The sequence below is a fragment of the Stegostoma tigrinum genome, chromosome 12 (assembly GCF_030684315.1).
Source record: "Stegostoma tigrinum isolate sSteTig4 chromosome 12, sSteTig4.hap1, whole genome shotgun sequence".
Classification (NCBI taxonomy): Eukaryota; Metazoa; Chordata; class Chondrichthyes; order Orectolobiformes; family Stegostomatidae; genus Stegostoma; species Stegostoma tigrinum.
In genome coordinates, this window is record NC_081365.1 from 16,039,069 (window position 1) to 16,061,165 (window position 22,097).

General features: G+C 42.2%; 2 protein-coding genes across 3 annotated transcripts in view; both read right to left on the minus strand.

Moving 5' to 3' along the window:
• The window catches only part of LOC125457211 (protein FAM3B-like), a 42,369-nt gene extending 40,032 nt beyond the window's left edge, over positions 1–2,337 (minus strand). For both annotated transcript variants that reach the window (XM_048541127.2, XM_048541126.2), the window contains exon 1: positions 2,230–2,337. In XM_048541127.2, coding sequence (XP_048397084.1) covers positions 2,230–2,260 — 31 coding nt within the window. In that variant the 5' untranslated portion in view covers positions 2,261–2,337. The remainder of the gene's footprint in view (positions 1–2,229) is intronic.
• A 12,828-nt stretch (positions 2,338–15,165) lies between these two features.
• The window catches only part of bace2 (beta-secretase 2), an 84,443-nt gene continuing 77,511 nt past the window's right edge, over positions 15,166–22,097 (minus strand). Inside the window, exon 9 of the mRNA XM_048541051.2 lies at positions 15,166–17,757. Coding sequence (XP_048397008.1) covers positions 17,516–17,757 — 242 coding nt within the window. The 3' untranslated portion in view covers positions 15,166–17,515. The remainder of the gene's footprint in view (positions 17,758–22,097) is intronic.

The following is a 22,097-nucleotide window of genomic DNA, read 5'->3' on the forward strand; positions in this document are numbered from 1 at the left end:
GTGATAACTCGAGGGGAGTGTCAAACCGGAATAGCGACTGGCAACAATTACTGACCGGCGCAAATGAACTAAATTCTTGAATTTTGCTGCAGGGAAATCTGGCTCACTGTCGCATGTTTAAAACCACAGCCATACTCCAGACTAAACAAATCCAAGTTAATTGGAACTGCAGATGCTGAAGAATCCAAGGTAACAAAGTGTAGAGCTGGATGAACACAGCAGGCCAAGCACCATCGGGGTCTAGACCCGAAACGTCAGCTTTCCTACTCCTAAGATGCTGCTTGGCCTGCTGCGTTCATCCAGCTCCACACCTTGTTATCTCGGATTCACCAACTTCTACAGGTCCTCTTATCTCTGAAATACAAAACCTTTTTTGTCAACGTGTCACTTTGCAAAAGTAAAGAGGGGGTAATTGCACTTGAGCATATCAGAGGAGATTCCCAAGTCATTTCCTGGGATGGAGCATTTTAACGGTGATTAAAAGCTGGATAAACTCAGATTGTTTTCCATAGAGAAGGCTGAGGGAGCGTGACTAGGGTGGATACAATTATGAGGGTCATGGACAGAGTGAGTAGGAAGCAGCTCTTCCCATAAGGCCATAAGAAATAGGAACAGGATTAGGCCAATTAACCTTTCAAGCTTGATCTGACATTCAATAGGATCATTGTTGATCCAAAATTCTTCACATTCGCTGTTCTGCCACTTCCCCATGAAGCTTCATTCCTCTCCTGATCGGGAGTCTATCCTTCACAGTCTTAAATATACACAGAAACTCTGGCCCCACAGCTCTCAATGGCAAGAAGTTCCAAACACTCATAACACTCTCTGGAGCAATTCCTCCTCATCCCTTTATTCCGAGGCTACGCACTCTTCAATGTTTAACGAAGTTTGGGTGGTAGATGGAGTTGTTGCTTGATTCGCGAAGCTGACCGGTTTTACAAACATTTTGTCTCCCTTCTAGGTGACATCTTCGGTGCTGTCTCGCCTCCAACTCTCTGTCTTTTCATTACACTCCAACATAGGACGACATCAGTTTCACTGGGACAAAAGTTACAGTACAAGGACAAGCAAACCAAAGACAAGTGCGAGAATTCCCAGGGGCCTGGTTTCCAACCACCGATGTGATAAACAGACATGTTGAAATAGGCCCCATTTACATAACACAACGGTACAAAACTGAAAACAAGACTACCACCATGACAGATCCACGATATAAATTCAGAGTGGGACAGAACAACAGTACTTCAATGCAGGCTAGACAACACTGAAGATGTCACCTAGAAGGGAGACAAAACGTTGGCATGAAAACTAGTCAATTCAGTGAACCAACCAACAAATACAACTATGCACTTTGGTCCTAGACTCTTCCATGTGGCAAAACATTCTTTCAGCATTTACCCTGTGAAGCCCCTTAAGAATCCTGTCTGTGTCAATAGATCGCCTTTCATTCTTCTGAATTCCAATTAGTAGAGTCACAACCTGTTTAGCCCATTGCTCATAAGACATGGAAACATAGAAAATAGGTGCAGAAATGGGCCATTCAGCCCTTCAAGCCTGCACCACCATTCAATATGATCATAGTTGATCATGCAATCTCAGTATCCAGAAATGGGCTGAAGGGTCCAGGCCTGAAACGTCAGCCTTCCTGCTCCTCTGATGCTGCTTCGCCTGCTGTGTTCATCCAGCTCTACACCTTGTTATCTCAATCTTTTAAAAAGTACTTGATTGAGCACTTGAAATGTAATAACATTCAAAGCTATAGACCAAATGATGGGAAGTGGGATTTGTATCGATTTAGGGTAGTTTCCATGGGCCGAAGGGCGTTTTCTGTATAATTCAACGACTCGAGAATTAAGAGTGTCTGTCGGCAAACCAGTTAGTTTTCTGTGGTTCAGCACACACAACACACCGCCTCCCAAAAGTCCAGGGGTACGTGTTCTCAGTGTGTTTACCACCTGGTGGAGAGAGAACAGGAATGAAAGAAGGGGTAAGGGGAACGAGGAGGTAGGGAAGTTAGGAGAGAACAGTGGCAGGAAAGACAGGAGCTCTGATGTGACTCGAGTGAACAGTGCGCTGCAGAGAGAAACTGCAACATTAGCGTCCGAGGGAAGTAACCAGTCAGCGGTGAAACTCACAAGAAATCTCGGTGTTAGTTTCCAAGAAGCGTCCCATTCAACCTCAACATCTCAGGGAAGCAACAGATGTTTTTAAGTCTCAAGGACCACTTACCGTCTGCTAGAATTCGGGATTGTGTTGCCATTGTAACGCCTTTGCCGTCCTTACCATTTGTGTATTCAGTTAAGCGGCAACTTTGGACCTTGCAGTTCGCGTTTATTGTCGTTTTGACGTGGGAGGAGGCAGGGGTGGCTGTGCTCAGATACTGAATTCAGCAAATCCTGTCTCTTTCTCTCTCACACACACACACACCGGGCGGGGTGATAGGTAAATCCGAAATAAAAGGGTGTCGCAGTGAATCGTACTCAAGTACCGGGCTATGGGCTGAGATAAAAGGCTCCACGCTTCAGCACAGCCAAGTAATACATTACAAAGGAGAAAGGAACTATAAAGTTTAAAAGGCATTTGAACAAGTGCATGAACAGGAGAGGTTTGAAGAGATGTGGGCCAGGTGCAGGCAGGTGGGACTAGTTCAGTTTGGTGGTTGGACTGTAGAGTTTGTTTTCGCGCTGTATGACCGTCAGACCAAGACAAGTTCCCCAAATGGGGCGGGGGAGGATCCAGTAAACTATTAGATTTCTCAGTCAGGATAGTGTCATGCGTAGCCTGCTGTCGTCTAGTTGGACAACCTCGAAGATCAATACCCAATGCCACACTGGCTAAGTCATTCCAGCATTTACTACTTTTTTTTTTAAAAAAACAGATTTCCAATACCTAAGGTGTTTTTGTTCACAAAAAAGTTTTGAAAATCTCTGTTGCTAGCATTTAAGTGAGAGAGAATGCCGGATGTCCCTCAAAAGATTTTGCACGGTAAATGTATCTTTTGTCATAAACTGCCCAGTTAGAAGATTTGTCCTCTCAATTTCAAGTCCCATATCACACAAAATAATTTCTCCAAACATACCCTACTCAGCACTTTCAACATATCAGAAACACCTAAGGCTTGAATGAGAAAAGACAGAGGCTTAGCATAACCTTTTCACCTTTATGTCATTATCATACAACAGCGCTGCCAAAGGCAATGTGACATTCCTGAATAAAATCCAAAAGAACGACGGTTGCTGTAAATCAGGAACAAAAACAGAAGTTGCTTGAAAAGCTCAGCAGGCATCGCAGCATCTGAGAAGAAAGAAATCAGTTAACATTTCGGGTTCAGTGACCCTTCCTCATGCCTTCCTGAAATCTGGTATCCAGAACTGAATGAGATACTCTGCGTAAGATCTTGACCAAAACTTCTCCCCATTCTGCTACCCCCAACCCAAATTGTAATCCAAGGCCTCCCTGTAGAAACAGATTGCCATCCCTTTAACACTCAAGATTAAGAAACTCATATGAAAGGAAGAACTTAGTACTGTTCACAAGAAAGTTCCAGAAGTTTGATCTAGCAGCCCTGAAGGAACAGAAATATATTTCCAATGGTGAGTAACTTGGAGGGGAACCTGCAGGAACTGGTGTTCCCATGTATCTGCTGTAATTATCCTTCTAGGTGGTAGTGGTCATGGCATTGGAAGGTGCTGTCTTCGGAGCTGTCTTTGGTTTTTTTTAGTGTATTTTGCAGTTAGTGCATACTACTACAAATATTGTTGGTGATGGATGTGCTGAAAGTTTGCTGAGAGGTGCCAATAAAGTAGTTTCAGAGATAGCAGGAACTGCAGATGCTGGAGAATATGAGATAATACGTTGAAGAGTGGATGAACACAGCAGGCCAAGCAGCATCAGAGGAGCAGGAAGGCTGATGTTTTGGGCCTGGACCCTTCTTCAGAAAAAAGTTTCTGAAGAAGAGTCTAGGCCCGAAATGTCAGCCTTCCTGCTCCTCTGATGCTGCTTGGCCTGTTGTGTTCATCCAGCTCTACACCTTGTTATCTCTGTCAATAAAGTAGGCTGTTTTGTCCCAGACGTATTAGAAATTGAGTCCCCTTTAAAATAGTGTTATCTTGATACACCATATTTAGTATTTCCTATGTTGAATAATACCTCATTTCACTATGTTACAGTCATAACTATCCTTCAACAAATGCAAATAGAAGATTTACTTCACACTATTATCAATGCAGTGTTTTGGAAAACAGAGTTTTTATTCGCAGAAGATTAATGTTGACAAGGAGACAGGGGTCATCCTGACATCATCTTCATTGGCTAAGAGGGTTAAGATATGTGATTGGAAGAGAATGGATTACCAGCTCCCCAAACAAGGAATACCAACAGGGGCATGTTGGGGGTGGGAGTGAAGAGGAGATCGAGGCAATGAGCCTTCATCTTGGGGGAAAACCAAGAATTCCCCTACATCAGTCTGAGAGAAGAACAAAGATTGTTAGGCTGGATAGCTGGTTTATGTTGCAGAGTGATGCCAATGATGTAGGCTCAATTCGCACACTGTAAGGTTACAAAGGAAAAGAACAGAAGAGCACTAGATAGGACCTTTGGCCCACCAAGACTGCGCTGTCCAAATGTCTTTCTAAAGTTTGTAAACTTTTTGCCTCTACATGGTCCATATGCCTTTATTCCCTGCCTATTGTATATTATGTACCAGACAAACTTCGTCTCAAATGCTGCTATTGCATCTGCCTCCACCTCCTCATCTGGTAGTGCCAGGTACTTACCACCCTTGGTCTAAAAAATGTGCCTTTCAGATCTACTTTAAACTTTCTTCTTTTTACCTTAAACCACTGTCTCCAAGTAATTGACATTTCTACCCAAGGAAAAAGACTCCAACAATCCAATATATCCACGTCTCTCATAACTTTCTAAACTTGTATCAGGTCACCCCCTCAGCCTCTGATAATGATGGGAAAACAAACCACATTTGTCCAATCTGAAGGCTAATACCCTTCACGCGCTTTTTTTCTTTATTCATTTGCGGGATGAGTGTGTCATTGACCAAGCAGCATTTATTGCCCATCTCTAATTGCCCAGAGGGCAGTTAGGAGTCAACCACATTGCTGTGGCCTGGAGTCACATGTAGGCCAGACCAGGTAAGAATGGCAGTTTCCTTCCCTAAAGGACATTAGTGAACCAGATGGGTTTTTCCGAGAATCGACAATGGGTTCATGGTGATCATCGGATTCTTAATTCCAGATATTTTTATTGAATTCAAATTCCACCATCTGCTGTGGCGGGATTTGAACCGGGTCCCCAGGACGTTACCTGGGTCTCTGGATTAACTGTCCAGTGATAATACAACTGGGCCATTGCCTCCCTACTAGTTAATAAGAGTTAAGCAGAGTTAATATTTCGGGTCCAGTGATCCTCCTTCAGAACTGTACTCCAAATGTTAACTCTGCACTTTCCCTGCATCACCAAACCCCTCACCTGCTGGAACAACATATATCACATCTCATTGAATGACCAGTAAGTGCAAAACCCAACCAGTGGTAATTAGTGGACCTTCTGGTAAACCATTTCTGTACCCTCTCCAAAGCTTCCACATCCTTCTGGTAGTGTGGTGCACCATAACTGTAAGTAACATTCCAAATGTTTTTAAGTAGGCTGTGAAGTAGCTGCAACACGACTTGCCAATTTTAAAATTCCATGTCCTAGCTGATGAAGGCAAACATGCCCCATGCCTTCTTGACTACCTTATCCACTAGTGCTGCCACTTTCAGTGAACCTTTGAATTGTATGCCTAAATCTCTCTGCATCTTGATGTTACTAAGAGTTCTGCTGTTTGCTGTATACTTCCCTGTTGCAATAAATCTTCCAAGTGCATCACCATCTGCCATTTCTCTGCCCAAGTCTCCAGTCTATCTAAATCAGAAATTGCAAGGCAAGCTCAGCAGGTCTGGTACCATCTGTGGACTGAAAGCAGAGTTAATATTTCAGGTCCAGTGATCCTGCTTCAGAACTAGGCTCGAAATGTTAACTCTGCATTCTCTACACAGATGCTGCCAGACCTGTTGTGTTTTTCTGGCAATTTTTGATTTTGTTTCTGATTTCCAACATCTGTAGTTCTTTGATTTCATTTTCTCCAGTCTATCCAAATCCTGCTGCATCCTTTAGCAATCTTGCTCAATATCCGCAGCTTCCCCAATTTTTGAGTTTTGTTCAAACCACCTACTCAGACCACTGACATTCTCCTTCAGACCATTTATATATGTTACAATCAGGGGCCCCAGCACTGATGCCCACAGAACATCACTGGTCAAAAAACCCCTTCCAACACTTTGTCTTCTATAACTAAGCCAGTTCTGCATCCATCTGAAACAAAAACAGAAGTTGCTGGAAAAGCTCAGTAGGTCTGGCAGCATCTGTGAAGAAAAAAAACAAAGTTAATGTTTCGGGTCCGGTGACCCTTCCTCAGAAATGCATCCGTCTGAGGCAGTCAGGGTGTCACTGACCTGGCTGCTGTTGCTTTTTCCTGACAGGCCATTCCCCCAACAGTATCCAAACCTGTATAACACAGTGTGGGGCTGGAGGAACACAGCAGGCCAGGCAGCATCAGAGTAGCAGGACAGTCAGCATTTCAGGTCGGGAACCTCTTTCAGAAATTTCAGAAGGGTCCTGACCCAAAACGTCAACTTTCCTGCCCCTCTGCTGCTGCCCGGCCGGCTGTGTTCCTCCAGCCCCGCACTGTGTTATCTCTGACTCCAGCACCTGCAGTTCTTACTGGCCAAAATTGTATACCTGTTTTAGAGGGGAATGGCCAGAGGGGACTCCGGTACTGCTGACCCACGCTTACTCATCATCCTGGTGGTCACCCAACTCTTCTCTGTCTGTGTAGCCCTAACTGGTAGTGTGACCATTTCATTAAATGTGCTATCCACGTTATTCTCAGCCGAGTGAATGCTCTGTAGTGAGTCTGTCCTCATTTCTGGCTGCTCCACATCGCTGCAGCTGAACAAACTTCCTGTAGACGCAGTCACCCCAAACACTTGAAGTGTCCTTGATTACTCACAAATTGCAGGTGAAGAATACCACGCGGTGCTGTTCGCCTGCTGTGGTTGATCTTATTGACTAAATCAACATTATGAACTACAGGCAACAATCCAGGAAATGTTTACATAACCTAAGCAACTTGTCCACACTCAGCTCTCATATGACTGCTCTCTCTTCCCTGCAGATTACACCCACAAAGTGTTCTTAATCTCTCAGTCGTGATGTCACCTCCAGAGCACCACCATTAAGTTCAGTTCTGCAGACGCTCTGACTGACCCGACTCCTCAGGTATTTATCCTGCTGTTCACCTCCAGGTTCACTCTGCCTGGCCCCACTCCTCAGGTATTTATCCTGCTGTTCACCTCCAGGTTCACTCTGACTGACCCCACTCCTCAGGTATTTATCCTGCTGTTCACCCCCAGGTTCACTCTGCCTGGCCCCACTCCTCAGGTATTTATCCTGCTGTTCACCCCCAGGTTCACTCTGACTGACCCCGCTCCTCCGGTATTTATCCTGCTGTTCACCCCCAGGTTCACTCTGACTGACCCCACTCCTCAGGTATTTATCCTGCTGTTCACCTCCAGGTTCACTCTGACTGACTCCTCTCCTCAGGTATTTATCCTGCTGTTCACCCTCAGGTTCACTCTGACTGACCCCACTCCTCAGGTGTTTATCCTGCTGTTCACCCCCAGGTTCACTCTGACTGATACCACTCCTCAGGTATTTGTCCAGCCGTTCACCCCAGGTTTTCTCTCAGTTGCGGTGTTATTGCTCTTGTTTTTGCTGCTTGGTCTAGCCTCTGAGAAGGACCTTAAAAGACTCTCCTTCTGAACCTCTCCCCTTTGCCTGAGGTGTGCTGAATCTCAAGTAAGAGAGCAGCCCAATGGCCTGTGGGACTACGGCCACGTCCTCTTTATACTTCCCTGCTACCGACTACACTCTCAGAGGCAAACAATCCACCATAGCAAAACTGCTGCTCCTACCTGTCCATTCCATAGAACAGCTCCAGGATCAGTAAAGGATTTTCATCTGTCGCCCTCCATAAATTATCATAAAATTGCTACTCAATGTGAGCTTTCTATAGTAGAGATAATGTGGCGTGGAGCTGGGTGAGCACAGAAGGCCAAGCTGCATCAGGGGAGCATTAAAGCTGATGTTTCGGGCCTAGATCCTTCTTCAGAAAAAAAGTCTGAAGAATGGCCTAGGCCCGAAATGTCAGCTTTCCTGCTCCTCTGATGCTGCTTGGCCGGCTGTCTTCACCCAGCTCCACACCTTGTTATCTCAGATTCTCAAGCATCTGCAGTTCCTACTATCTCTGCTCAAGTGAGTTGTGGGCAAGGATGATTCAATGGGGAACTCCAAACAGAGGAACAGGCACCAAGAGTAGGCCTCTTGGTCCTTCAAGCCTGCTCTACCATTCAATAAAATTGTGGTTGATCTGATTTTAACCTCCAATCTACATTCCTGCATATCCCTGATAATTTTTCATTCCCCTGGTCATAAGGAATCTATCTCCCTCTGCCTTAAGAATATTTAAAGTTTCTGCATATGCTGCCTTGTGAGGAAGGGGATTCTAAGGACTCAAAACTTCCTGACAAGATACAAGATATGTCATTTCGGATGGGCTTTCTTTATTCATTCACAGATTGAGGGCACCACTTTTAGACAGCACTTATCACCATCCTTAATTGCCAAAGGGCAGTTGAGAGTCAACCACATTGCTGTGGGTCTGGAGTCACATGTAGGCCAGCCCAGATAAGGATGGCTGTTTCCTTCCCTAAAGGACATTAGTGAGCCAGATGCGATTGTCCCTGGACAGCCGGTAACAGATTCATGGTTATCATTAGGTTCTTAATTCCAGATATTTACTGAGTTCAAATTTCACTCCTCAGTACCTACCTATGCAGCCGACCCATCCCCTGTGGACTCCAAACAACGTTCGGACCATCCCAATTTGGACCAAGCTGTGACAATCTTTATCTAGTCCTGATGAAGTGTCCCGACACAAAACTTTGACTTCCCTGCTCTTCGGATGCTGTCTGACCTGCTGTGCTCTTTCAGCTCCAAATTTTATCGACCCCGGCTTCCAGCATTTGTGGTCTTTGCTATTTTCCTGTCCTCACCTACCCCTGTTGATGTACCCTACCTTGGCAATCCATGCTGTGCCAAACACTTATCATAACCCTGTCAGAGAATGTCAACAGGGAACTGCTGATAGAATCACACAACATAGAAACAGACCCTTTGGTCCAACTTATCCATGCTGACCAGGTTTCCCAAACTAAACTAAAAGTTCACGATGGCAGAATCACCATTACCCCTTTACCATCTCCATATTAAGGGTCATTTTCATTCCTTCGAAGAATGAAACTTTCTTATTTTTGAAAGTACTGCACTCATTAGAGTATAATATAGCGCCCGTATCAAGTTTTGTCTTCTTGTTAGCTACTACGCAATAGGGGAAATGTGGTCTTAGCTACACAGTAAATACTAGAAACAGAATAGTATGATAATCCGGTTTTAAAGGGATCTAATTTCAATTTAGGGATCTAATTTAGAGAAGAAAATTTCCATATTGATATTGCACAACTAACTAACACATCTATTTTTAAAGTATACCTTTGCTGCCTTATATTTTTGATTATATATTGTAGTTAACATAATAGTGCTGCTAGAACTATTAATTTCAAGTTTGGAGTGGCTATCAAATATAGGGCCAACATCCTTAATCTAAGAGTCTAATATTATAATCCAGTCCTTACCAGGCATTATTTCCTTGCTTTTGAATTTCCTCTTCTAACTTTTTGTTCCACTAGACTATCTTAACTAGATGCTCTTTGGAGATACTGATCCTCTGGAATTGATCTGACTTTTTGGGATTGAGTGGCCAAATTCAGAGATAGCCTTGAATGGCTCATTCTGTCTCAGTGGTTTGAATGTAGAAGTTACCTTCCAAATAGAGAAGACTTCACAGCCCTTGCACTCCCTCTTTTTGGTTTCCTTTCCACTCACATCCAGTCTCTGCATTCTCCCCTCTTTGCTTTCATTCTGCATCAAAACTACACCATCGTCCTTCAAGAACATTGATTCATCCTTAGGCAGTTATCATTCATCCAATTACAGTATCTGATTATGTGCAGATTGACCAGATCATCTAGCTCTCCCTTCACTTTTATTCATCTCATGGCTATTTCTTATTAAGTATATTCCCCCCTTAACATTGAATTATCCCAACCCAAAATTTTACTTTTTACCCTACCTCACCAATACCATTTCATTTTAAAGCCCATTTCTGCATGGATCGGGTGAAATATATTTTCTTGCTCTTCAGGCCACAATAACCATCTGGCAAGTAGTTGTACATGTCTGAGACCCATTCTTCAGTGGATTTTCTCCATGCAGTCTATATTATTTATTGCAGATGTAATAATCACTTCTGCACACTTCCATTGGTCTCCCAAAATCATTCCACATATTCTTGAGTTTCAGGTAATCCTTTCAAAAGATCAGTATTTGGACTGAGCAAGTGTCTTCTTCACACTTGGTCCTGAGGTTTCTGGTAGTGGTGGCTAAATCATTCATTTCAGTTCTTCTAAAAGGGTTCATGAGCAGGGGCACATATATTTCCAAAAGGGACCTGTCAATAATCAATTCCATCTACACTTTCACTTGATGTAATGCTGGACTTGTTACTTCTTTATTTTTCTAGTTTTTTTCCCTTAAGAATTTGCACTTGTGAATCTGTACCTAGATACCTTTGTATCTAAGGTCGTGCTGTAAATGGTGACTTGTAAACTTTTCATTGTACTTGTTTGAGTACGTGTGACAATGAAGCCAATACTAATTCATTCATTCATTACAATTTTATCCGATGCAGGACATGTGGAGAAATCATGCTGTACAGTTTAAAGAGATAGTAGGAACTGCAGAATCTGAGATAACACGGTGTGGAGCTGGATGAACACAACAGGCCAAGGAGCATCAGAGGAGCAGCAAGGCTGATGTTTCGGGTTGAGACCCTTCTTCAGAAATCCAGAAATATCCGGTTTAAAAATATGATTGTTCTTCTTTACGACAAATCCACACAATCTTCTCAAAACTAACTGACAAAGTTAATGCTTGACTCCCAAATTCAAATACAGCAGTGAATGATTTGAGTGTTTCTCTTATGTACAACCTCAGCTGTGTTGTTGGGCTTACTAGTTTTGGAAGTGGTCAATAAATTTCCTTTCAATCTTTCCCCTTTTAATTATATCCCAATTATGGGAGCCTAGACTCTTGTTTTAAATTAACATGTGAAACTTTAAACTTGTTTGTCCCCTTAAGATGCACATAAATTTCCCATTGATTGTTTGAAGTAACACCTTGTGTTTTGTTTTATCAACACCAATTTCAGAAACGGTTGTGTCCAGGATCAGTGGTTTTAAATTTCACACCATTTTCAAACTTTTGGCTTCTTTCTCAAGTCAATTTTGAATCTTTAATGCTTGCAAACAACATCCTGTTTTAGCAAAGATTTGACTTGAATGCAAGGTTTGCTCCCGTCATGGGGGGCGGGGGGATGCTCTTTAACCTCATGGGGGAACAGGGACATGTGCAGAATTGTGACCGCTTCTCCAATTATGCCTGAGAGTTTCTCACCCACTTGGAGAAGCAAAGTAGAGTGGTAACCGTTTTCAAAAATAGTCTCATACCCCCAGGAAAGTTCAAGTTCACTTGGTGTCTTCTCCAAGGTATCAGCCACTACCCTGAATGCTCTTTGTAGATTTCTGCGTGTCCTCTTCTTTCTTTGTGGTGATCCTATTTAAATTCAACTTGATGGCAAGCGATTCTTGTGCTGAACGATGTCAAGACTTATGGTGAGCCTTTCATGGAGTCTGGCCAGTCTTCCTGGATAACAGTTCCAAGGGAGTTGGCTTGCATTGATTGCTGAAGCCCTCCTCTACCAATAGTAAAGACTATGGATCTCCTACAAACACTTTGTTGGAGAGAAGACACCATCTCTCCCTGGGCAGCCTGATGGGGTCAGAAGGGGCTCTAAATGGTTAGCCCTTTTCTGATGAAGGGTCTAGGCCCGAAACATCAGCTTTTGTGCTCCTAAGATGTTGCTTGGCCTGCTGCGTTCATCCAGCTCCACACTTTGTTATCTTGGATTCTCCAGCATCTGCAGTTCCCATTATCTCTGATACAATTCACTAAATGGTTAGGCTAGGCTTTTGGTTCACCAGTGAGCTGCTGTGTCACTGGCTGATGTTCATGGCTTCTGTTGCTCCTTATAGTCTCTCTAGATGTAAAGCCTGTCCCAGAAATCTAAAGCCATTAAACCTCAACTTCCATTTTAACCCACTTCTGACAACACTTGATTTTGGGGGTTCTATGATCATTTACCTATTATAGCCAGTTGATAGTTTGTAGTAATTTTCTGATCACTTACTGAGTTTGTTAAGAAGCAGTTTAGGTGTGATGCATTAACCAATTAAACAAAGAAAATATATGACTGCAGCAGCTGAGAAACCTCCACCAATCCTGAGAACAGAGGACCAGGATTCCTTTATGTTTGTTCTTCTCTCAGTCTGATGTAGGGTCACTCCTGGCTTTCTCCCAAGAAGATACTGGCTTATGCCCTGGATCCCCCCTCTCTACCTGGTCCCTGTTAGGAGCTAGGCAATCAATACCAAGTCAATCACCTATCTTAACCCTCTCAGCCAATGAGCATGGGCAGCTACTCATGATGTCAGGATGCCCATTTTATCCTCGCCTAACTTCACTGGAAGGATCATTCTCATTACTTTGAAGAACAAAAGCTTACTTTCCATAACACTAACATTCATAATATGATAGGCGTTGTGCCAGATAAATCTTTTATGTATGTTGGTGGAAGTCTGGTTAATACTGTAACACAGTTAAACAAGGTCTCATGCTACATGGGAAATAATAAATATTAAATAATAAGAGAATAGCATAACATTGCCCCTTTTTGTAATTCTTCATTCCTCTGGCACCACTCCTGACTCTAAGGAAGATTAGAAAATTACAGCCAGTGCCTCTGCACATCCCTCAGTATCCTTGAGTGTATCTCATCTGGTCTTGGTGCTTTATTTATTTTATGTATAGACATCCTTGCAATTTAGTTCATTTTTTTTCATTCATGGGATGTGAGAGTCATTGACGAGGTCAGCGTTTTTCCCATTCCTAATTGCCCCTTTAACAGTGGATTCCCAAAGCCATTTCAGAGAGAGTTAAGAGTCAGCCACATTGCTTTGGACCTGAAGTGACATGCAAGTCAGACAAGGAAAGCAGATCGCCATCCTTCCTTAAAGAACATTAATGAGCCAGCTTGGGTGTTGACAACAATTAACAATGGTTACATGGTTGTCACTAGGTCAGATTCAATTCCAGATTTTTTTTGCATTGAATTCAAACTTTACCACCTGCTGTGGCAGGATCCTAACTCATGTCTCCAGAGGTTTATCCTGGGTTCTGGATTACTAGCCTAGTGACATCACCAATACATCATTGTCTCCCCTATGCCGTGTGTGTTAATTACTTCCTCTTTCACTGTGACCTGGATAGCAGCTTCTTCCTTTGTAACTACATCTAATATTCATTTTATAATTCACTTGTCTTTTGCCTGCATATGTAAATCAACTTTGTGCTCCCTATTTGACACTCCTTTTACTACTTATATACTGACAGATTATTCTTTATGCTAGCTGTCAGTTTCTTTTCATTTTTGCACTTTGCTTCCCTTATTTGCTCTGTGAACCTTCGATCATCAGCGTGGTTCTTCACGGCGTTAACAACCTGGCACTTGTCATAAGCAGAATTCTTGTTCATTTTAAACACTCTCTCTTTATCAGTTAACATTGGCTTATTCATGCAGAAAGAAGAACAATTGGTATGTACCTTGACTGGGCCCAAAACAACTCTTCATTGAAGGTAGCTCATTGCTCAGCTACCAATTTTCCTGCCACTCTTCAATTGCAAGCTTATTGAAGCCAAATCTGTTCTTGTCCCATTAGAAGTTGGTTTTCACTTCGTTCATTTGCCTTCCTCTGGGATTGTTTTTGTTCATTTCCATAGCCAATCTAAATGTTTGGCTAGAAGGCCATTCCTGCTACTGCAACCCTCCTTCCAAATCTCTCTCATTTCACCCCCATGAACAATCCACTCAATCTCCCTTACTCTTATAGATCAGATGTAGCCCCCTTTCTTAGTTGGGCTCAAAACATATTGCTATACAAAATTCTCCTGAAAAGATTTCATCCACCTTTGATCTATATGCTATTACTATCACAATATGTATATGGATAATTAAAGCCTCCCATTAGGGTGGCATGGTGGTTAACACTGTTGCCTCACAGCACCAGGCACCCAGGTTTGATTCCACCCTCAGGCAACTGTCTGTGCAGATTCTGCACACTCTCCCAGTATCTGCGTGGGTTTTGTCTGGGTGTGCCAGTTTCTTCAGTCCAAAGATGTGCAGGTTAGGTCGATTGGCCAAGCTAAATTGTCCAGTGATATGCAGGATAGGTGGATTAGTCATAGGATTTGCAGGGCAACGGTGTGGGTCGGTGGGGACCCAATGAGCTGAATGGCTTGCTTCAACTCTGCAGGGGCTCTTACGATTATAACTACGCTATAATTCTTGCACGTCTATATAATTTCCTTGCAAAATTAGTCATCTATGTTCTTCCTATTTATTGGTCATCTGCAGACTACTGAACAACAGACTTGCACCTTCTTTAGTCTGTAACTTTAGCCAGAAATTCTCTCTCAGGCTCCTCCAGCAGTGTCATCAGTTTAAAATCTGAAAGTTACCAGCCATGACAGACACTACATTATCCTTATTGACTGGTAGAAAAACTACAAATTCTTTTTGGGGAATGGAGTTCCTGTATCAACCGTTTTCCACTTATTTGCACAGTCAAAGCCACAAACTCAATGACATTATAAGACTTGTGTAGCAATAATGCTCCCCACACGGTTAAAACTTTCAACTGCTCAGTATCTTTTAAAAAGAAGAAATAATCGTGCTTTTCGTCTTCTGAAATCTATCTTAAATTGTAGGTGAAAAAGAATCAGTTTGCACTTGAGATTATACTTTCCTTTGAGTGCTTATTTTATTATTTAAGATTTACAAACTCCAAGGGTTTTATTCATAACTTAATTACTATTCTGTTAAAGTGACAGGCTTGCTTTTTACAAAATCCCAGGACACTTGTGCTGTAGCAGACTGAAAATTAAAAGGTACATAAAATAGTACAATAATCTCAGAGGTGGACGCTTTGGTTGACAAGATGCTTCATCTTTAAGTTTGATGTTACCACATTATGTCACACATTAAAAAGCAAAGAGCTCTGTTAACCATCAAAAGCTTTTCAAGGTGTCAATCTCCAAAAATGTTATTTTACATTTCATAAACATTCTTTTGGCAGTGACAGGTGAAGTAGAATTGTTGCTGAAGATATTTTTACAAAACTAAAATGATTTTGTGCTCAGTCTGGGCGCTTCAATTTTCATTAAATAAGAACTGAAGTCCCAGCCCAAGCTGATTGGATGCAAGCTTCATTTACTAGCATCCTACATGAAATGAGTTGCAACAATCTCTATAAATTTACTTAAACTGTGGCTGCCAGGGTCAATATCTGGCCAACAAATATATCACAGTGGTGTGTGTCCAACAGAAGCCTAGGAAACATAGGAACCAATTGATCTGGGTACTTGATACTAGCTTGGGTTTTTTCTGTTCAATATGGAAAGTTTACCACATTCTGCAACTTTGCTTTCAAAGATTCGCAAGTAAAAGGACTGACAGTGTCAGAGTGTTCATCTGACAAAGAGATGTACTTAAATCAATATATCGCTCAGAAACTGTCCATCAGTTTTGCTTACCACTTCCTCAGGTGGGGGTGGGTAGAGTCTCGCCATAGCCAGGCTGATGGCAGCATCTTCATTGCCAGACAAGCACAACTAGCCCACAAATGGACCCCCTTCTCCTACATGCAAATTAAAATTGATGGTCTTTTGTAAGGGTTTGATGTGATCATGGGCAGTCAGATAGAATCAATAGCGTGTCCACTGGCGGGGAGTGCGGGAAGACGAAACCCAAGGGCTGTCTGTTCTGCTAATTCAGCGGTAGTATTGAACTGTGTCCATCATGATCCGAAGGAAACTCCACCCTCACCCAAACTCTGTGGAGTGCAAGTAAGTTTGTGTCAGCCTGCAGCCTGAAATGAGGAAGAATGACAGAAGCCTTTCACTGACAGAATGCCTGGGAAACAATGGGTGTCACCCATTCTTGTCACTTAATGACGAGGCATCTTAAATCAGCAGTGTCAGGATGCCAGGACTGTTTGTGCAAAGCAGCTGATAAATGCTTCAGCCTCATCTGTAATCAACTGTGCAGAGTTTGGAAATTCAAAAAGGATAGTTAGGGAGATCTCTTGGAGAAAGTTGAGGAACGTGGACATGGGTGTGCATATCCACAGGAACAGGTATGGTTGGAGCAGCTTACAAGGCTGCAATTTCACTTGCTTGCTACAGATGGCGCTAGAACACAAGCCCTACACTGAAGTACTGTAACACACAAGAGACTGAATGGTAGCAGCAGCTCATGCATAGAAGCAGCTCAGGCATAACAGTGATTTGTAGACTAAAACTTGTAAAATACAACAGCAATTCAAGGCACCTGACATTCCCAGGAATATTCCTGACAACCTCACCCCCTGTAATTGGTAGCAAAAGAAACCCCTGAACTGTAGTATGTCTTGCAGTTTATATAAAGAGTGCAACTTTTTAAATTCACAATAATGGCTTAACACATCCATCGACGTTAAGATTTACAATTATCTCCAATTTAAAGAAAGCAAAAAGAAAATATTCTATCGAATTGTCCTGTGACCCCAAAATGTAACCATGAGAGATGGCTGTACACTTATTGACATCTTCTGACTTTCCTACTGTCTTCATAGTCTTTGGTTGAGGGATGCTGGTGCAGAGGAATTTGGAGAATTCTTTTGTTTAGCTCTTTCTCCCCTAGTGGTATTATAAAACTCTGACCACATCACAATTTGAAAATGTATTCAATGTCAAGGCCCATTCATAATTAAAATGGATAGGAAACCTTACAATCATCCAAGCACTCAATCTACACAAAATTGCCTAATTTCAAATCATTTCCAAATAGTACATTTGAAGTTTACAGAGTGATTGGATAACTAATAAATGTTAGTCAATGTACAGTATACTCGCTGCAAATCAGGATTGGAGGGCAATTAAGTAGAATGCACATTCTGAGAGACGTGGGTTGAAGGTTCAGTTCCCAACCGTGCCACAACAATAGTCATCATTTACTTTTTAAATAATCAAACTTGTTCCGTAGGCACCAGGCTACACAGGTGCCATAAAATAGTGCAAACAGCCCAATAATCATTCCAAGCATGCTCCAGGGATGCTGTGCATAGCTTCATTTCCAGCGATGCCGAACTAATGATGAATCATCAGTGAGACCATTGCCATTGCGATGGCTGTAAGGAATAATCAGCAAGATGACTGAAACCAGGAGGGTAATGCCACACAGTGTAATCAGAGCATAGGAGATGATCCAGAGTGCAGGCTCGCTCCTTGGTCTTTTGCCGATACAGTTGCTCGAAACATCTGCTGCTGAGAATGGGCCAGCGATTTCAGAGACTGGAGAACCATCAATGGCTGTTGATAGACACAAAGCAAATTTAGTTTAGGTTCATGTCTTTTGACTAGCCAAGTTTTCTTTTGGCCAAGAGTAATATCACCTAATTTACTTCTTCATAATTGATCATGCTGGAGCTGCAGAACATTAGCCCTGTTAGCCAAGGCTAATAAGCCAATAATTTGCACAGACTTTCTTGATGCCTTTGAATGGTGGTAACATAGGCTTTGTCCGAGTACACCAGAACAACAGTTGAAATGGCTTTTAAAATGGCACATTATAGGACCAAGAAATGAATGACAGCAGCTTGTCTGAAGTCACTGGTTATCAGGAACATCCTTCCTGCATTTACCCTGGCTGATCCTGTTGGTACTTTATAACTCTCTAGAAGATCCCTCTTTCTTCTTCTAAACTCCAATGAATATAGTCCTAATTGATTCAGTGGGAATCAGTTTGATCATGGAAGAATAATAGTATCTCATACTGCTCAGAGTTTTGGATGACCTGAGAGTATCTCTTGTCTGGCCCACACGTAAAGTAGATCAGTACAGACCCACCCAATTAAAAAAATTCATCAGCGAAGATGGAGGGAAGCTTTGGTCGACAATTTAGGGCTCCAGCTCTTTAAAGTATACACTAGTGATTTAGAAGAGGGAACTAAACGTAATATCTTCAAGTTTCCAGACGGCATAGGAGGGTGAGTTTTGAGAAGGACACAGAAGTGCTTCAGTGTGATTTGGGTAAGTTGAGTGAGTGGGAAAGTAAATAGCAGATGAAAGATAATGTGGATAAAAGTGAAGTTATCCGCTTCGGTAGCAAAAACAAGGAAGCAGATTATTATCTAAATGGCAACAGGTTGAGAAATGGGACCAGGGTGCTCACTGGAAGTGAGCGTGCAGGTGCAGTTGGTGGTGAAGAAAACAAATGGTATGTTGGCCTTCAGATTGAGAGGAATCAGCACAGGAGCAGCAAGGTCTTGCTGCAATTATACAGGGCCTTGATAAGACGACAGCTGGAGTATTCTGTGCAGTTTTGGTCTCCTTATCTGAGGATGGATGTTCTGAACATGGAGACAGTACCACAATGGTTTACCAGACGTATTCCAGTGATGGCAGGACTGATGTATGAAGACAGGCTGGATTGATGACATTCACTGGACTGTACATAAGGCAAATGCAGGAAGGATGTTCCCAATGACTAGAGAGACCAGAACCAGGGTCGCAGTTTAGGGTTATGTATAGGCCATTCAGGACTGAGATGAGGAGAAATTTATTCTGCCAGAGAGAAGTGAAATTGAGAAATTCTCTGCTGCAGAAAGCAATTCAGGCCAAAACACAACGTTTTCAAGACGTTAGAAAGAGTTTTCAGGGCTAAAGGGATCCAAGGGTTTGAGGAGAAAAGCAGGAACAGGATACCGAGTTGGAAGATCAGCCATGGTCATATTGAATGCTGCAGTAGGCCTCAAGAGCTGAGTGGCCTGCTCTTAGTCCCGTTTTTATGGTTCTAGTGAGTTTACACAAGAAGACTTGTCTTCCTTCTCTTAATACATGAGGGAAATGAGGTACGAGGTCCAGAACACTCAACTGACTGTTTTGCAAGTGTGTTAACTACTCGCTGTTTGGAACTAAATGCATCACTTTTCCCACGGTATATTCAATTTGGCTGCCATTGATTGATCAGTCATGGTCAATTCACAGGATATCGGAAAAATGGCAAGACCTAATCTCGATTAAAAAAAAATTTTTCCCATTGGAGAGAATGCCACAAATGTGCTTGGATCTCTAGAGCTATATTCTACAATTCAAAACGAAAAACTTATGCTGATGAATGCAGTCTTTATTGTCACAAATTCATATTCTAAACCCAGGTCAAGTGCAGTGAATGTTCTCTTCAACTTTCTCTTCGTTCAGGCCATTGTTCCTAATTGTTGGATTTTACAGCTTTGTTTTTGCATTTTAACACAACAATTATTCACAAGCAAAGGTAAAGTTCAAGAGTACTTTGCTATGGAACAGAAGCCTAGATCTCACTTGGCTATCAACCTGATCCGTGCATACTAACTCTCAGATGGACAATCGTGACAGATTCATAACCACAACACTTGTGTCGTGAGAATGTTACCGAACTAGCAATCCAGAGGACTCGGCTAAAGATCTACTTCCACAGCTGGGGAATTTTAATTCAGTTCATTAAATAGATCCAGATTAAAAAGTTAGTACACACAATTGTGGCCAGGAAAAGGAATCTTGTAGCACAATAGCAGTGCCCCTACCTTAGGTCTAGTATTACAGAATCATAGAATTCCTACAGTGTGGAAGCAGGCCATTCGGTCCATCGAGTCAACACCAACTTCTGAACAGCGTCCCACCCCCTAACCTATCCATATAATGCTGCATTTCCAATGGCAAAAATCTACCTAACTTGCATGTCCCTGGACAATTTCCCATGGCCATTCCACATAAACTGCACATCTTCAGACTGTGGAAGGAAACTGGAACACTTGGAGGAAACCTGACTCTGTGAGGCAGCAGTGCTAACTACTGAGACACCGTGCTGCTCAGAAGGAATGGATTCAAGTTCTACTTCAAGACAGCCATAACATGGGACGTCATAACATGGCCAGACTGGTGGGCAGAAACCACAGGTTTACTTAAATCGCTGGTTAAGTAATGCTCTTTAGGGAAGCAAATCTGCTATGTTTACCTGGTGTCTTCTAAAAGAGACTTGATAGCCACAGCAATGTGGCTGACTAACTCCCCCCTTCAGTGGCCTAGCACATCAGGATGTTTAGTTCAGAGCTGCTTCAAGTTCTATCACACAACAACATTCTAAATGGTAGGCCGAGAGAGCATGTGATCATAGAAGCTGCAGCTTCTGAGCCCACTGAATTGTTTTTAAATACGAAATTAAATAAACTTGACAATTCTGCTTGTTGTGAATTTTCATTTTTTACACTCGCCACATTCAATTGCAATAAAATAGGTACTATGTTAAAATGTGCAAATATACCGAACAGCAATTGGCAAACAACTTTACAAAAAAAAAACACACATGCATTTCTGGCCTCGTCCAAATTGTTTCCAGAAATCATTCAAACAGCAAAATCTGTCACTTCATATCCTCTAATTCCACGGACAACCGTTGACAAATGACAGTTCATTTATCATTTCTAGGATATAACTTTTGCAGTTTGGTGTCAAGAGCCGTCCTTCCACAGCGATAGACACAGAAACAGAGCGAGAGCGAGAGCCACACAAAAAATTTGAAGGAACTGCAGATTCCGGAAATCAGAAACAAAAACAGAAATTACTCGACAAACTCAGCAGGTCTGGCAGCATATGTGGAGAGAAAAATCAGAGTTAATGTTTCAGATTCAGGGTCACACACAAACACACACAGCAAGTGAGATATAGCAAGAGAGCCCGAGAGAAAAATAACAGCGACAGCCACATACCATGCAATCTAAAAACATTGATTATTAAATCAGACAAATTTAGAAAAGAGAATAATTTTGCTGGTTAAGTTGTGATTCCATTAAAAATGCGGGTGGGGAGGGTTAAAACGCAATGACCAGAAAGAAAGCAAAAAAAAAACGAAACTTCAATAACGATGAAGCAACACAAGGTGGCAGAGTATCTATAGTTACAGTGATTGAGAAGAGATAGGTAAAGACTATTGTCAAAAATATATACTAGCTTAGAATTTGGAGGATCTGTAATGAGCTGTTAGGTTTTACCTTGGAGTGCTTGTTGCTGATACCAGGTATCTACCAAAATAAAAATCTTTCTTTCTCAACATAATGAAGAGTATAAATTTTAAAACTGAAGTATAGAATTTGTAATGACTGAGCATTCTAAGGCTTGGTTCATCTGATCACAAAATAGAATCATTTTGCCAAGGAAGGCATGATCAGGAAGGAATGGAAATATTACGGCAGGGATTAAAGATTGCAGGGCAGAAGCAGTTCAGAGAGGGTTTACTTGGCTCCCTCCTGGGAATGAAGGGCTTATCTTATGAAAAGGCCAGAGTCTGTTTAACCTATATCCATAAGCTATTTAGGAGAACGAGACATGATTTTGTCAAAAACATATGAAAGCTCTTGATTGAGTGGATGCTAGGAGATGTTTCCTCTTTGGGTACCTAGAACACAGGGACACCGCTTAATAAGAAGTCTGGAGGAGAAATGTTTACTTTGAGGGTCAGTAGTGGCATGTGCAATTCTCTTCCCTAGGAACCAGTGGACGTTGCATTATTCAATTTACTCAAGGCAGATTGAAGGGGACTTTTTTTTAAAAAAAAAGAAATCAACAAGGGAGTCGAAGGTTTTGATGGGCAGACAGGAGAATGGAATTGTGACCAC